This window comes from Parasteatoda tepidariorum, chromosome 5 (assembly GCF_982258835.1).
Source record: "Parasteatoda tepidariorum strain Cologne lab strain chromosome 5, Ptep-v5.0, whole genome shotgun sequence".
Lineage (NCBI taxonomy): Eukaryota > Metazoa > Arthropoda > Arachnida > Araneae > Theridiidae > Parasteatoda > Parasteatoda tepidariorum.
The window spans coordinates 23,996,038-24,013,846 of NC_141759.1; the positions used below are offsets into that span (position 1 = coordinate 23,996,038).

At 27.9% G+C, this 17,809-nt stretch overlaps 1 protein-coding gene across 1 annotated transcript in view; it reads right to left on the bottom strand.

The window, feature by feature from the left end:
• The window catches only part of LOC107454041 (voltage-gated potassium channel subunit beta-2), a 299,430-nt gene that overhangs the window by 61,925 nt on the left and 219,696 nt on the right, over positions 1 to 17,809 (bottom strand). Inside the window, exons 6-7 of the mRNA XM_087163534.1 lie at positions 13,529 to 13,608; positions 4,349 to 4,393 (exon numbers count right to left, since the gene is read on the bottom strand). Coding sequence (XP_087019660.1) covers positions 4,349 to 4,393; positions 13,529 to 13,608 — 125 coding nt within the window. The remainder of the gene's footprint in view (positions 1 to 4,348; positions 4,394 to 13,528; positions 13,609 to 17,809) is intronic.

Consider the following 17,809-nt stretch of genomic DNA (forward strand, 5'->3'; position numbering starts at 1 on the left):
AGATAAATTAATTACATTTCACAAGAGATAAAATAAAAAACAAAACAGTTTAACGTATAATGAAATATTGCCTTTATTGTCCTATAACTCTCAGATATTTCTTTGGGGGTATATGTAACATTAATTTTGATGTAAAATATTATTATATAAAGTATTAAAGCCGATGGATTTAATGTTTGTGATTTTTCTTTATGTGATAAAATGTTTGTGGTTCTTCTTTATATGATAAAATGCTTGTGATTTTTTTTATATGATAAAATGTTTGTGGTTTTTCTTTATATGATAAAATGTTTGTGGTTTTTCTTTATGAAAATGGGTAGTAGTATTTGGCGTTGCTCCAGAATTTTTTGACTAGTTGGTAAAGAGAAATTATTTGGTTGACTAAATGACTTACATGATGAACATCAGCCGTTATATAGTCACTAGTATATTCCCGTTAATGCTAATAGGAATTTTCATATTTTAACCCTTTGACGGTTATGAACGAGTTCAGCTCGCAATCGAATCGTGCCTCATAATGCGCGCAAACGAGTTCCGCTCGGGAGCAAGATTTTGACCGTAATGGTTAGTAACGAGCACTACTCGCGTAGTGAACTTTTTCCCCAATGCGTGCTGACGAGATGAGCTTTTTCGCCATTATTATTCTGCATTGACTATGTTAAAAGCGAAAAGTAAGTAAAAACTGTTATTTATGTACTACGAATACTTGAAGACATTTTTAAAACGTGTGAGACGAGCTATCTACCGCATCCAGAGATGCCAACTTGCTCCGCTTTGTAAAATAGTATTTCCTAGTGATAGCGAAAGTCAAGTTACTTTCAGTTTAGTATTTTTCCTTTTAAGTAATTTTTTCACCACTAAATATCAAAAACTATAAGTAACATATAAAATACAACGTTGAAGCAACAATCTACTGGTTACTCTATTAAAAAGTAAGCGTAACTGTCCTTCTCCAACGAAATTTACTACATAGTTTGCTACCACTTTATTATAACAATTCCAGAAGACGGAGCAGTTGGCATCACCAGAGAAGGGTGACATTTTCGGAAGAACGGAGGTGGAAAACAGCTGCCACTTTCGACTACTGTTTGCACGTAATAATGCGCGAATTAATGAAACGAAACCTGCTCATTTCCCTGACCGTCAAAAGGTTAACCAACAAGTGTAGAGTTGCCAACTTGCTCTGCTTTGAAAAAAAAATTTTTTTTTTAGTGGTTGTAAAATGTTTATTCTAGATTTTTAATGCTTTACTAAATTTGAATTGAAGTATAATTTTGTCCTCCACTACACAAGAATAATTTAGAAATTTATATACAACACCAATTTGTTCTATTCATCATGAGAACTACACTGGCCGAGCGGTATTACTCGCCAACCACTGTGCAAAGCGGAGAGATAGCAGATTCGAATCTGCTGTTACCTGGGATGTAACTTCGTGCTGTTCCTCTCAGTATTGTGCTGTCTGTCCTACTTTTTGACAAAGGTTGAAGTCGAATACGAATTAAAATAACAGAACAAGAGAAATCACTGTGTCTGAGAGGGTCAAAACAGAGTAAAATGCATTTCCACGCTATATGGAAAAGTGACAAGGACTTAATGTCGTCAACAAGGGAATCAGCTTCCATCTGAATAAAACAAGATTCCAGGGTATCAAGATAAGCTGATGTCAATGTAAGATGTAACTAAATGATGTCAATGTAACTAAATAACAAGTTTTAGTTTTTAAATATCTATCACTTCATCTCATTGTTTGCGCAAAACAGAGAAGTTTGCATTTTTGCATGTATCTAGTATCCTTTGTAAAATGACTGTTCCGTTTTTTTTTTTAAAGGTAACACAAGCGTTTCTTTATTAGGATTTAATTTGGAGAAACAAGATCAATCTGTCTTCCACAATACATTAATAATATAAATGTTTGCATTTCGGTTTCAAGTCTGAACTCCATGCTATTTTTTATAGCTGACATAGTACATAATAGAAAAAAATTTGTACTATCACTTTTCGTTACGTAAGTGTTTTTCATATATGGAGCACAGTCAGTGCCCCGGCTGTATTGGATTAAGATGATTTTTTAGTGCTGGAATGCAAACTGCTGTGCTTTCAGAAAAAATTCTACAAATTAGCTGAGTTGTCATCTTGCTTCCCTCTTTTGGCAAGTCTTTTCTAGTGGTAATAACATTAATTTTTAAATTCTTTCTGGAACAAAATTTTTTAAATATAACTTTCAGTCATACAGGACAATACCAAGTGAGGTATACTTTAGCTATTTATTGTTTAAAGAATATTGCTTTATTTATTGGAATTACATACATTTACTTGCCTCTGTGCTCAATTTAGGCTTATAAACCTTTGTCAATAGAAGGACAGATAGCACAATACAGAGAAGGACAGCACCGCTTATATATATATATATATATATATATATATATATATATATATATATATATATATATATATATATATATATATATATATATATATATATATATATATATATATATATATATATATATAAGCTAAAAAATTGAGAAAACATGAAAAAAAAATAATGACAAGAGAAGAAAATTATTTACAATAATTTTTTAAAAGTATTTAAAAAACATAATTTTTAATACCTCAAAAAAAAATTAATTAAAATTTGGAAAACAAAACAAAGAAAAGATATTATCTCTTCATCAGCTCACACGATTATATCCGCAAAAGGAGTGCTTTCCAATATTGTATTTATATAGCCAAAGCAAAATATATCAATACAACAGTGTGAGGAGCACTCAAAATTTTTTTAAACGAAATTGGAACACATTAAGTAAAAAATATGTACGGAAAAGCAAACAAATATATCAAGCAAAAAACTGAAAATAAAGTGTAAAGAGATTAGAGAACAGTACACGAAAGGAAATCTACATAGTGAGGAGCGAATTAAATGAACTTACGCGTACCGGAATCTTTCAAGAATGATTTATAATATTTTCGTAATAAGATTGCCAGATTACAATATATGAAAACAGAAGCATAAATAAAGTGATACCTTATGGCACGTTCTTACTGCAAAACTGAAGCGCGTCTAATCTGTTAGTTACCTTGAGTGGGCCCGAAAATGGATGCGCGCAAGGTAATAATATAATACAGGATAATTTAAAAAGTTTGATAAAAAGTTTGATAATTAAAACAATTATTAAAAAAAACAAAAACAGGATTTACTCGTTTTGAATTGATTTTTAGCAGGAGCCAAATTATTATTGCTGCTGAAATCCAAATATTAGGCTCAAAGAGCAATGCCCTAAACACAAAAAAATTAGAAGACGAACTGAAAACGGAAACAAAAAGAAAACGAAAGTAAGCTAATAGTAGATAATATTAAGCGCTAAAGCTGCTTTAAATATGATCACTATAAATATATATATATATATATATATATATATATATATATATATATATATATATATATATATATATATATATATATATATATATATATATATATATATATATATATAACCATCTATTTATAAATACTGTATGACTTTTAATTCAAACGTACATATAAAACGACATTTTGTTCCAATTATTTAGTGGTAGAGCTCTTAAAGCGTTAAAAAATTTCTACAAAAAAAATTTAAAAGACTACAATTTTTTCGGCTGTATCATTTTATTGAATTTTTTGTTGAAAGTTGAGCAGTTGGCATGCCTGATTTAGCAAATTAAAAGCAAAAATAAAAAGTAAATTAAAAGCTTAAACTTGATTACACAGAGGTGATTGTTAACTTTTTATCATACGGCAATAAAAATTTGTGAAGTTTATTTATATTGTTTTACTTCCACATCTGCTTTCAAAACAACAGCCGGGCACATGGAGTAATTTTCAGAAAAGTTGCCGGTCAGCAATGTGTTAACAGTTATATTTTTCAAAACTTTCATTTTATTTGAAATAGAGTAAAAAGTATAATGTTTCACCATGTGAAAGAAAATTTGAAAAAAAAAAGATTATAAAAATATCTCAAAGTGTAAAAACTTTTTCTGTTTTGGACACCCTTGAAATGCAGAAAAGGCAACATGAAAAAAATGATGGAATAAGGTAAAAATATATTTCTTTTCGTTTAATTGATGGTTTTTATCAAAATATTACAATATTTTATTAAGAATATATTGTGGTGATTTGCCATTAGTTTTCAATAACTGAGAGATATGGGGTGAAAACATTTGCAGTATATTTTTTGCATTAATTATTTACATATTAGCATATTTATGAAGTAAGGTTCAATTTCAAATAATATTTGAAATTGAAATTCATAAATAAGTTAAAGTTATTAAAATTAAATTATATATTAATAATACTATTTAGACTTACTTCCAAGAGCTATTTTTAAGTATTTTTCCAAGCAAAATTTCAGACCTATAAAAAACAAATGAAATTTAGACAGCCATCATTTTACAGCAAAGAGCATACTAAAAATCCTTAATTGCACTTATTCACTCTTTGTGAATATATTATGCACTAATCAAGGATGAATACGCCTATAAATTTTTTTAATTAATTTTGAATCAAATATTTCATTAAAATATGAGATTTTCTAAAAGTTTTTTTAAAAATGGCACAACAACAAATAAAATTGAAATAGGTGTTATAAAACTTCAAAGAATAATCTAAAGATCATTAATTGCATCTATACACTTTCTATGAATATATTATACATTAATTAAGGATGATTATATTTATAAAAGTTTTCGATAAATTTTTTATTTATTCTCGAATTAATATTGTATAAAGTTTCTTAAGTAAATTCCTGAAAATTTTATAAGCATTTTTACAAGAAAAATTTTGGACCAATAATACTACAAATGAAATTGGTCCAGACATCGTAAAACAAAAAGCAAAATTCTTTTTTTGAAGCTCAAGAGTTGCGTTCTTATATTTTCTTCGAAATTATAATTCATTAATCAAGGATGAATAGATCTATAAAATTCCTAGAACATTTTTAATTCCTTAATTATTCGGTATGTTGTATAATTTTTAAATAAATTAAATATTTCATTAAAATTTTAAGGTAAGTTCGTAAAATTTTATACTAAAGAAAACAAATTAAGTTTAGATAGACATTATAAAACATCAAAGAACAATGCAAATATTGTTATGTAATCCATTTATAAAATTTCTCAATAAATTTTTTATTTATTCCCGAATAAATTAAAAATTTACTATATTTAAAAAATTTCTTAAGTAATTAGTTATTTCTTTAAAATTGTAGAGTATTTATTTTTATAAGAAAATGAAACTGAACTAGATATCGCAAAACATTAAAAAATTTTGAAGTTCATGAGTTGAGCCAGTATATTTTCTATAAAATTATTATTCATTAATTAAGAATGAATAAATTTATAAAATTTCTGAAGCATTTTTCATTCCTTAATTATTTTGTATGTTTATGCAATTTTTAAGTTTTAATATTTTTTTTTTAACATTTTAGGATAAGTTTTTTATTTACAAAATTTCAGAACTATCGAAACAAATGAAATTGAAATAGATATTATAAATCAAATAACAATGCAAGGATCATTAATTGCCCCAATATACTTTCTATGCATATATTATACATAAATTGAGAATGAATATATTTATAAAATTTCCAAAGTAAATATTTATTTCCTTAAAATTGTAGTGTAAGCAAAATGAAATTGAAATAAATATCTTGTGCCCTGATATTTCCTTCGAAATAATCATTTATTAATCAAGAATAAATTTGCTTATATATAAAATTTCCAATTTTTTTTTCTTCCTTAAGTATATTATATGTTTACATTAATTATAAAATTAATTAAATGTTGAATTAAACTTTTAGGATGAGTTCTTTATTGGTAAAAATTTCAGATCTTTAAAGTTGAAATAGATATCATAAAACATCAAAGAACAATCTCAATATCACTAATTGCATCCATACACTTTGTGTGAATATATTATGCATTAATCAAAAGAGGAATACATTTATAAAATTTCTTAATTAATTTTGAATTAAGTATTTCATTAAAGTTTGAGATTATTCAACACAGCGGGGAATTATATGAATCATCTTGCATCCATGCTAATCTAATCAACTTACTATGTTTCCTTGGAAACAAGCTACGTCATCCAAGTCCAGCAGTAAATTGGTTTAATGTTGGAGAACACTCAACAAAGTCGTAAACAAGTTTGGTAATTTATATTGTTTCAAAACAAGTCCTTATGAGAAAATTAGCACAACGGAAATCTCTAAAGACTCTTTGATGAATCCAAAGAATCTTTTTCCTCCAAATGTTTTCTCTTTCAATTAATCCCTTTTTATATTAATGATTTCATGCAATCACTATTCCATTTTTGAATTTTTTTAAAAATATTTTTTTAAGAAATTATTTTTATAGCTTGTTCCGATTTATAGAAAATTTTTATTTGATTATTTAGAGTGGCAGTATGTTTTACAATTAAATATGTTATGATTGACTTACTAAACTTAATTTTTAATGATATTTTCTGATACTTCACACAAAAAACTTAAACAATGTTACCGTTAAAGTGTTTAATTCAGTTATTTCATAGAATAACACGGTATTTCATGAAATAACTAGTCAATTCAGTTAAAGTATATAATAGATGAAAAATTGCTTACTTAGTTATTCGATGAAATAACTAATGATAGACAGTTAAATTGAAACAAAAAAGATTTCAAAGTTATATTATAAATTAATTTATCTTAAATTGCTAAAATCTCTCGAAAAATACTTATTTATCCCTATTGCGGATGATTAAATGATAAATAATAAGGAAAAGCAACTAAAGCTAATTTAAATACACCGTCTAAATTCTATGTCTAAAAGCAACTTGATGAAGCGTACAGATATAAGCGGTTCAAAACTGACTAAAAGCAATAAGAACTGGTTCAAAGAACCTTTGAGTGCTGTATTTCATACTTTAACCCTTTCGCGCAAAAACTGATAACCAAAGTAGTTCCTTGGCAGTTTATTTGTGGGCGGGGTTATAATTGTTTGATTTACTTAATCCACCATTAATTTAGTTCAAAATGAAATTATTTAGATATACTTTGAACTAACATTGATTATATATCTGATTAAGCTGATTCTGATTTTGTATGAATGCTTTTACGAATTACCCGTGTAAAGGGGTTAACGATCAAGCAATCGTTATTCTATTGAACACGTAGTTAAATCGCAGAGTTCAGGATAAAAAAAAAAAAAAAAAGCGGTAGCTTAAGTTTGGGCGTGGCTTATTTTCCTATAAATTGAAAGTCTTATTTTTGCTTTTACTTTAATTCCAGCATATCCAATTAATGATAGTTCAAAGTGTACCTATACAGTTTTTATTTTGAATTAAATAGTAATATATTAAGTAGATTAAACTATTGTTACTCCTCCCCCTAAATAAACTGCTATAGAAATATTTTGCCTACCAGTTTTATTTATTTTTCACTCTGATTGTTGCCACGCTGAGAATGCATATACATACCTGCCAACTTTTAATCCCTTCCATTATGATTTTTCCCAGTGGTATTAAAATGGAATAAAAATTTCAATTTTAAGCAAAAAAAAAAAATACGTTGTATTTGAAAAAGCTTAAGCTGCCTATCATGATGGTAACGCATATTAATATATATGCTTAATTCTTTTAGGAATAGTGGTGATGAAAATCCTTTAAAAATTTAGTTTATAAAAGAAAAAATAGTATATATTTACTACCACTTTAAATATAAAAATAAAATTTTACGCCAAATGCGTAAAAGTTGGCAGATATGCATATATGACTCGCCCGTCTCGAAGAGGTTAACTCCCATACTCATTTTAGTCCATTCGAAGTTTGTATGGTGAAAAAGGACATCATTTTAAAAAGCTTCAAATTGTGAGAATAGTTTTGTCAAGCAAAATCTTTGAAAATGTTTGCGGCAGAAAGAAAAATATTTTTATAGAGTTATTATAAAAGTGTTTCCATTATTTAAATCTACGTATGAAAAATGTGGCAATACACATTTGTTTATTCCAAGGGACATTTCGTTTTGTTACAGACTACTTTAGCTTTTGAAAAAACGCTGTGCTTGTTCTTCAAATTTAAAAATAAACACAGCTGCCAACTTTCTACGCTTTTTGTAAAAATTTATACTAGTGGTAACTAAGTTTATGTTTTAATACATTATTTTTTATCAATTGAAACTAATTTTCAACATCACTACACATAAATGATTTTAAAGTTCACACGCAAAGCTACTTTGCTCCAGCTCTTTAAAGGTGAGGCTTTTAAAATGTTGACAAAATTACTGGAAATTTTGAAAGCTTTGGTTTTGGTGTCTACTACTCCATAAAATATTTTTGCAAAAAGCGTAATAGTTGGCAGGCTTGTATATAACTGTATAGTGTTAGACATATTAATGTATAATGGTAGACACAACTATTTTGTTTTTTCCAGAAAAAGTCTTCATAATTAAGTATTTGTGCTGCAATGTTCTTCGTTTTTGGAAAAATACACCGACATTTCAATAGGGATACAACAGGAGACAAAAAAGTAAAAAGTGGTAGAAAATTCATTTTATTCATTTATTATCTCTTAATTTATGGAATCGCAATCGCCACTATGATTCACATTTTAAATAATTCATATTCGAACCAGAAACATTCCTTGCATTCATTTTCAATAATTCATAAATTTATATTAAAGCCAGAAACATTATTTGCATTCATTTTCAATAATTCATAAATTCATATTCAAACCAGAAACATTCTTTGCATTCACTTGCAATAGTAAACTTAAAAAAATATTCGATAAAAAATTATTAATTTTATCTCTTTCAATAAAATTTGGAATTTTATCAGACACGACTTTTTGCATTTTTATTCTCCCATGGCAACCCTGTTTTAAAAGATGGCTTTGCACAAATAGGTTAAAAATTTCCTTAATTATGATTTTTAATTGAAGCTAACTTCGGCGACAGTATTTATTTTATTTTAAATTAATTATAACCTAAACTGAGAAGTAATTCTCGCATTAAGTTTAATCTCGTTTCCGTGCGCTGCTAATTAGTTTTCACTACTTTCTAATTGAACATGAATTCGAAGCTAAGAGAAAGAGTAGCTACTTTCAGGATAAGATTAAAATATTAATAGATTTTAACGGAACTTTTATAGAAAGTTGTTTACATTTCTGAATAATTAACAAGTTATTTATAAGTTTTGCCTATTCTACAAAACAACAGTTTTTTACTACTAAGTTTCTACTTATAAATTCAGTCGTTAAAGAACAAAGAGAGTAAAATCTATAATCTAATTTCTAGCCATGTTTATATAACCTCTTTACAAAATATTTTGGTCTACAGAACAAAATTTTTATGAAAAAGATTTAAAGTTAGTTTAGTCGTTTTTCAAGTCTTAAGTCTTAATTATAATTTTTCTCACATATTACATGCAATTTAATCTTTAACCCTTTAATAGGCTATTTATTTCTAGTAAAGGTAAATTAAAGTATTTTTGGAATTGAAATTGTTTTAAGAATAGTAATTGATATAAGAAAAAAACTCATTTAGTTTATAAAAAAGTCATTTTTTTTTGGTGGTAAATATATTAACACGACCTATTAGGAACTTATTTACTTTTATTTTTCTTTATTTATAAAATGAATTTTATAATCACTACAAACTTCAAAAGGAATTATGTATTTTATAACTTTTATACGTTTTTATAAACTAACAAATGGTTTCCAATTTTATTGAAACGCATTTCAAGAAAGCTGAAGTTATTAACAAATGGAAACCTAAATTAAAAGTGGTAAAAAAGTGGTGGTAAGTATACTTCCCACTTCCTTCGAAAGGGTTAAATAAATAATAGTTATTAAAAATTTTATGTCGAGTTTTGGAGTAACACAGGATGTCTACCGTTGATAACGATCTCAAACAAAAACCTCTTTTGATGATTCTGATATTTATCAGCTTTTTTTTTTATAAAACTAATTTATGCATAGTGGTGACCTAAATTATTATAAATCAACTTTAGCAACCCCACTACCTGCTTACTTCAATTCCCCACTTGAAATTCCATGACGAATGGGATAGGGCCGCTTCCTATTACTGAAAGATCTCCACACTGTTTTTTAGAGGTAGTCCGATCAGAAGACTTTTAACACGTTCACGCCGGGTGACCCACCGGTGGGTCACGCTAGATTGTCTCATCGGGCGGAGCACCGGAGTAAAAACTGGTAACAAATAAATTTCATTTTTAAGTTTTTTTCCGGGAATAATAAAAATCCATAATTACCAATTGTTTTTAACGGAGGCAATTTTTATATTGAATTGCTTCTTCGCCATGATAAATTTCCTTACAGTGATTTGTTATTGTTGAGAATAGATTAACTCCTCCCGAATATTATCTAATATTGAAATAGTTCTTCTACCAGTATTTTCTCTTTCCCGTCCCGCTTTCAGACGCAACACCCGGCGTGAACATGTTAAAGCAAACCAGTTGAAAGAGTCATTTAATACAAAATGTAATAAAGATACGAAAGTGGTAGCAAATATATGTCTAAAAATTTGCTTAATTTATGAATATGATTGATTTGTCTTATTCACTTGTCAACCTCCACAGATTCAATTCTCAAATATATATGATAAATATCTCTCAATTACTTTGAAAATAGAATTTGGGTTCATGCGCACAACTGGCTCACTTTTTAAACCGTCTGCGCAGACTTTTTATAATAAAACCGCGTGGAGGCTTTCTGATTTCGGAGGTGATGCCCAGAAAAAACAAAATACTAGGACTATAAATCAACTTTGTTAGCAAAGATAAATATATTAAAAGTATATGTTTTGTCACCTCTTCAAATATTAAACCTTTCGAGCAAATTTGACGATTTTATTCATGAGATAAAATTAGATAAAAATAATGAAATTTGTTTTAAAAAAATTACTTTTTAATTTTATTACTAAATTCAAAGATATTTTAAAATTAAAACTATTTAAAATAAATATATTTTGAATTAAAAATATCTATAATTTTTACTTTTCCTAGTACTAGCAAAAATATTCGCAAAAGCAAGTAGATGTGGGTAGTTTAATTAGTGAAATAAAATGAGAACAGGAAAGGAAATAATATTTCTAAGGAAATAATTTTTCCTAGGAAATAATATATCAAGAGAAGAGGGAATATGTAAAGAAACAATAGAGTCTCGAAATATCTATCAAACTATTTAAATTGTTTTTTTTCCCGATAAATTACTATAAAAAAATGACTGATGTCCTTTTCAAAAAAATCGGTTTTATATCTTTTTCTAATTTTCTTTTGAACTCAAAATGGAATTAGTAAAAGATATTCTTTTGTATTTTTTATTATTTGTTGCAATCTTATAATATTCTTTTGTTTCTTCAATTTTTTTAAATATAAAGTTCGCTTAGTTTATTTACTTAATAGGAAACATATAAATATTAATACAAAACATTCAACAGAAAGTTTCCAAAAAATTTCTTCGATTTTAAATCTTTACTTGAATAATTATAATAACTGTAAAAATGTTTTATCGGAAGTATAAAAAAGCAAAAAACAAGAAAATACTTGATTTCTGAGAAATGTTTGAGTGTATATGTGCAAAAAAATTTTTTTTAAAGATATAAAGATATTTTTAAAGAAACAAAAATGAAAAGAATCTTACATTTTGTTTACGATTAATCATTCGATTTTTTAATTCTTTTGAAGTTATACCTACCAAATGCTGTTCTTTTTTATTTATTTATTTACTTTTTTATTAGTAATAGTCCCAAGACAATCATAATCCTTACGATTCATGAAGCACATATAAAGGCAGATGAAATACAAACAATTTAAAATGTAGCGAAAATAGTTTCCAACGTTTTTCTAAAAAAATCAGATAAACAAAACTAAAAAAAAAGAATAAAGAAAAAAAGCTTTAGAGATTGCAAGTTTTAACTAAATACAATTTAGAATGTTTTATCTGTTTTAAACTTTTATGTTTTATGAATAAAGCTTATTGGTTTGAAAACTTTCTAGTCTTAAGAGCTGTTCTGGTGGGTCATGGTGCGGTGGTTGCTTCCCTGCTGCCCGGTGTAGGCTGCCGTTTGAAGATAGATTGGCGCGGCCACCCTGTTGTTTGGACAGGGAACTTCTGTTCTCCTCTGCTTATATCGTCGCGAATTGTGTTGCTCTTCTCGGTTCTGACTCGAGGCCTTGTGCCTGTGCAATACAACCCTTATCTAAATACAAGAAATACTTCCAACTTGATAATCTTCACTCTCACTAATTTCAAAATCGTTTTTAAAGCTCAGCTTGGAAGAGGAGAAAAAATGTCACACATTCATATTAAACCTAGATCGGAACATTTAAAACAATTTTTAGCATTCACCTAATTAATTCCTTTTGATAACGCAGGAACCGGCATGTAAGAAATTATAACATAATAAGCTTTCTGAAAACACAATGAGTGTATACCTGTCCAAATGATTTGATCTGCACCATGAATTATTTGAATTCTACTTTATTAACCCTTTCGCGCCGACTGTCACAAATACGTGCCAGCATAAAGCCGTATCAATCAGGGTAAAAATATAAAACTGGCAATCAAAGTATTTCTTTAGCAGTTTATTTGTAGGCGGAGTTATAATTGTTTGATTTATTTAATTTACTATTACTTTGTTCAAAATAAAACTATTTAGTTATACTTTGAATTAACATTAATTATATATATGATTAAGCTAACAATAATTAAAGTAAAAGCAAAGTAAGTCTGTCAAATTAGCAACGACTACATTTAAGTTACCGTTTTTTATTTAATTACAACTTGATTCTGACTTTGTTCGAATGCTTTTCCGAATCACCCGTCCCCAAGGGGTTAAAACAATGAATATATTGATGATTACACAAATTAAAAACGAAAAAAAGGGGAAAACAATGAAATATTTAAAAATATTTTTAATAAAATTTTTTTAAAAAAGAAATATGAAAAAAACGAAAAAAAAAAACTGCAGATTAAAAAATTGAATTGATTAAAAACGGACAAATTAACAACTAATTAATTATTAATTACAAATAAAAATACAGACAAATTAACAAAAGATAAATCACTTCTTCAACCCACACGATAATAGCCGCAAAAATTAGAGCTTTCTGATATTCTATTAAAATATCGTTATATTGCCAATACAAAATATATCAATACAACAATAGCATGAGTACAGACCTGCCAACTTTTACGCATTTGGCGTAAAATTTTATTTCTATATTTAAAGTGGTAGTAAAATGTTTGCTTTCTGTACATTCCTTGCATTTATAAACTTAATTTATAATCTTTTTTGACCACCACTAATTTTAAAAAAATTAAGCATATATAATAATATGTATTACTTTCTATGCACTCCGTTTAAGCTTCTTCAAAATGTAGCGTATGTTACTGCCTAAAATTGTAATTTAAATTCCATTTTACTACCACTTGGGAAAAGCATCCTCGAAGGGATAAAAAGTTGGCAGGTATGTGAGTATATATATATATTCATACCTTCCTCCTGCATAGGCATCTGCAGTGTCAAATATATTGATCCCATGGTCATAGGCTGCTTGGACGATTTCTTCGGCTTGCTAGAAAAGAAAAAGAATATGAGGATTTATAGATAAAAATTATAAACACGAAAACATAAACAAATTAGGATTGTTTTACATGGGCAGCACAGTCTATGGAGCAGCACTATGGGCAGCACAGTCTACCATTATCCTTACCATGCCATTCAGTACCCTTTTTTCCTCATAACCCTCCAATTATAACATTCTTGAAAATAATTCTATTGAAAATTAGAATTCATAAAATTCAAAATATCCATTACCAATGACTTAATATTCTATCAAATCCCCATTTGATTCCCCAACCCCAAATCCCCATCATAAAAGCATCCTCAAATCTTCATCATAAAAGAAAAAAAAGAGCAAATTAAAAAATAGAATAAATAGTACGGGGCAAGAAGAAAATAGTAAAAACTGGTAAAAAAAAAATTTCATTTCTTAATTTTTTTCGAGAATAATAAAAATCTTTAATTACCAATTGTTTTTAAGGGATACAATTTTTATTCTTCGCCGAGAAGAAGTTAATTACAGTGAATTGTTTATCGTTAAGAATAGAATAATTCCTCCCGAATATTATCTAATTTTGAATTAGTTCTCCTACCAGTATTTTTTCTTTTCCGTCTCGCTTTCAGGCCTGGTGCTGGGCATGGGTGAAAGCCCTTATATAGCAAGACGGAAAAGAGAAAAACCTGGTACGTAAAACATTTCATTCCAGCATTTTTTTCGAAAAAAATGAAATATCTGTAACTATCAAGATTTCTTTTATAATTCTAGCATATATATAAAACTGCTTCTTTTCCAAGATAAAGAAGATATTGTTGAACAATTTAAAAAAAGAATAAGTAAACTCCTACCCAAAACTAGCTGTAACTGAAATGGTTTTACTACCAGCCTTTCCTCTTTTCCGTCTCGCTTTCACCCCTGGTACTGGGTAATATTTTAAAGAAAATATGCATACAAAAGCTTAAAACCGAAATATGTCAACAACAAAAAGTTCTGATAAGTACTTCAGTTAACACTCACATTTTATGTCAACTAATTTGCTTGCATACTCTTCAAACACGGCTTTAAAAAATCGACAGGAATCTTTCAACGACATTAGTCATCGACAAAACTCATCAACTAACGCATTTTTTCAGCATACAAACACTCCACAAAGCGATTTATTTTCCTCCATAGAGGAATTGTTTGCGAAAAGAAATATTTTACTTATTTTCAAGCTGGTAATTCCCAGAGAGAGTTCAAAATACGGGGTTTAAAATATTCCCCGGTTGTCTGAGTTCAGGAAGATATCCCTATTATGATTTATCGGAAGCCTCTCTCTTTGCCCATAATCTTCTTTTCGCAAAACAGGACTAAAAGTTTAGTATGTGGACGAGATATTGATCATAGCCCCATACCTCATAAAAGGTTATGGCAGGTGCTAGGATTTAGTCCTTTGGCGAAAGCTACGAAATGTGCTATCTCGCCAAAGAAATGCTTTTAATATTTTTTCGTCTTCTTGTCTGTTTAAGGTAATTTTTTTTTCTTTCTGGATGTTGCAATTTTGATATCTTTGTAGCAGAAGTTGAGTTGTGTGGCTCGTTTATGAAAGACATATTTCATAAGCTTTCTTTAATATCAATAAGTTACATTAATAATGTTAAATGTATGTTTTTTTATGATTTACAGCGAAAAAATGTTTTTCATTTTATTTTATTTTTTGTATAAAAAATTTCAGCTTCTAAAAATTGTTCATCTTCGAATAATTCTTAATTAATAAAAATTGACTTTTTTATTAAACTAAAATTTGAATGGTTTTATTAAACTAAAATTTGAATGTGGTTAGGATTTCGTATTAGCACATAAGAAGCCACGATATATTATTAATATAAATACCTTAAAATAAATTTTAAATCGTTCGCTGCGATTTATTTATACTAAAAGTGATAGCTAATAATAGAAAATATCCACTTATAATTTTTTTAAGAAAGATTAAATCATTACAAAAGTTGTATGAACTTAAAACGGTTTCATACAAAGAGTTAAAAAAAAACTGTTTTAAACTTTTCTACTCCGCTGACACCTATAAGGTGGCATAGAGACAGGGGTGAAAGCGAGACGGAAAAGAGGAAAGGCTGGTAGTAAAACCATTTCAGTTATAGCTAGTTTTGGGGAGGAGTTTACTTATTCTTTTTTTAAATTTTTCAACTATATCTACTTTATATTGGAAAAGAAGCAGTTTTATATATATGACAGAATTATAAAAGAAATCTTGATAGTTACAGATATTTCATTTTTTTCGAAAAAAATGCTGGAATAAAATGTTTTACGTACCAGGTTTTTCTCTTTTCCGTCTTGCTATATAACGGCTTTCACCCATGCATAGAGACAGACCCTCCAACTGCTACGGAATCTCCGTAGTTTCAGAAATCTTCTTTTCAGACGGTAGCAAAATTAATGTCTTAATATTTAAAAAAAATTAATTTTAGCGTAACATGTCCACTATTACTTATAAAAGTGCAGGCCGTATGGCTAGATTCTTAAGTTCTGATAAAAGTTTTATGAGAGATCCATTTGCTTTAAAAATTTCTACTTTGGTTCGCTACCACTAGAAAGAATTATTTTCAAGATCTTCATATGTTGGAGGGTATGCATAGAGAGTTAGAACTCTAAAATCTACAATTTCTGTTCCTTAATAATTAGCTACCATATTATTTCATGAATTTTATAAATTATATAAAAATATTGAACTGCATAAGTGAAATGAGTTAGCAATTATTTTAGTTCAAACGGCAAATTAAAGTAATTTGGAATTCAAAATGTTAAAATAATTTCCATATTAACTGTAGGAACACAAGAGCGGAGATGCCAACTAGCTCCGCTATGCGGTGTAAATTTTTATTTCTAGTAGTAATGAAACTTATTTCGCACATAAATCTTAGCTTTGTAAAACTAATGTATGGCTATTTTAGTCCCCACCGTATTCATGTTTAAAAATAATATGAAATGCAACTTTATAAATATAATATCTCTGAACGAGCCTTTTAAAAAGCTAGCAAAATCAACGAAATTTCTGTGAATTTTGTCTTTAACTTTTTGACGCAGAGTTTTAACACGTTGAATGCCATGGGGGTCAACGATGACCGGCAAAGCCAAGATTACTAGAAACACATAATTTGACTAAATTTTTAATAAATTTATATTATTATCGTTACTAAAATGGTTCGAAGAAATTAATGCAATATAGAACACACAAAAATAGTTTTATTTATATACACACAGAGATGCCAACTTGCTCCAACCAGCGAAAATATATTTTCAAGTGGTAGTTTATAATTTGTGATTCTTTTTTTAATAAATTCAATTAAGCAGATTTTTATCCACCACTATTTCTAAATAATTCGTAGGCTTATATAATTCACCACTTTTTTCAGGTATGTCATTCTAAACCTTTTGTAAAGCTAGAGAAATCTCCCTAATAATTGCAAATTTAGTTACAGTCCTTATGTCATGCTAAACCTTTTAAAAAACTAGCAAAATCTGTCTAATATTTGCAAATTTAGTATGTAGTTATTTACCGTTTGGCCAGACGGGCAAGCAGTGTAAAATTAGCGTGGCATTCAACGTGTTAATAAAACATATTTTTCATCCTTTTTCCCTTATTTTGTATAGGTCAAAATAAGTGAAAAATATTGTATTCTGCATTTTAATAATTTATAGTTATGAAATACAGCATGAAACACAGGATTTTTTTCTATGAGTTAAACGTAAAATCTTCCAAACACCACTCACTTCCATAGCTACCAACTTGTACGGCCGTTGAGAAATTTTTTTCTTTGTGGCATTATAGCGTTTTGACGCATTAAATCTTCAAATTTCAAAAATATTTCACTCTACTATTACAAATCAATAATCAAAATATATTTAGATATGTTCTGTTGATTGGCTTATTTTGCTCTTATATGTTTAAGTAGTTTAATTTTTAGAAAATATTTCCTACATTAATTGTTGTTTTACTACCATTTTGTAAAATCCTTTTCAGTGACAGTACAAGTTGGCAGGTATGCACTTAAAAACAGCAATTTTTCAAAATTGCACTTATTTGAAGATTATTTATAGATAAGAAGAAACAGTTATTCCTCATAGAAATTTCTTAAATTTACAAAATCAATAATTGCTTACTATACATTACGTTAGTTTTTAGGAAACATTTCCAACTTAAAATGTTGTTTTACAACCG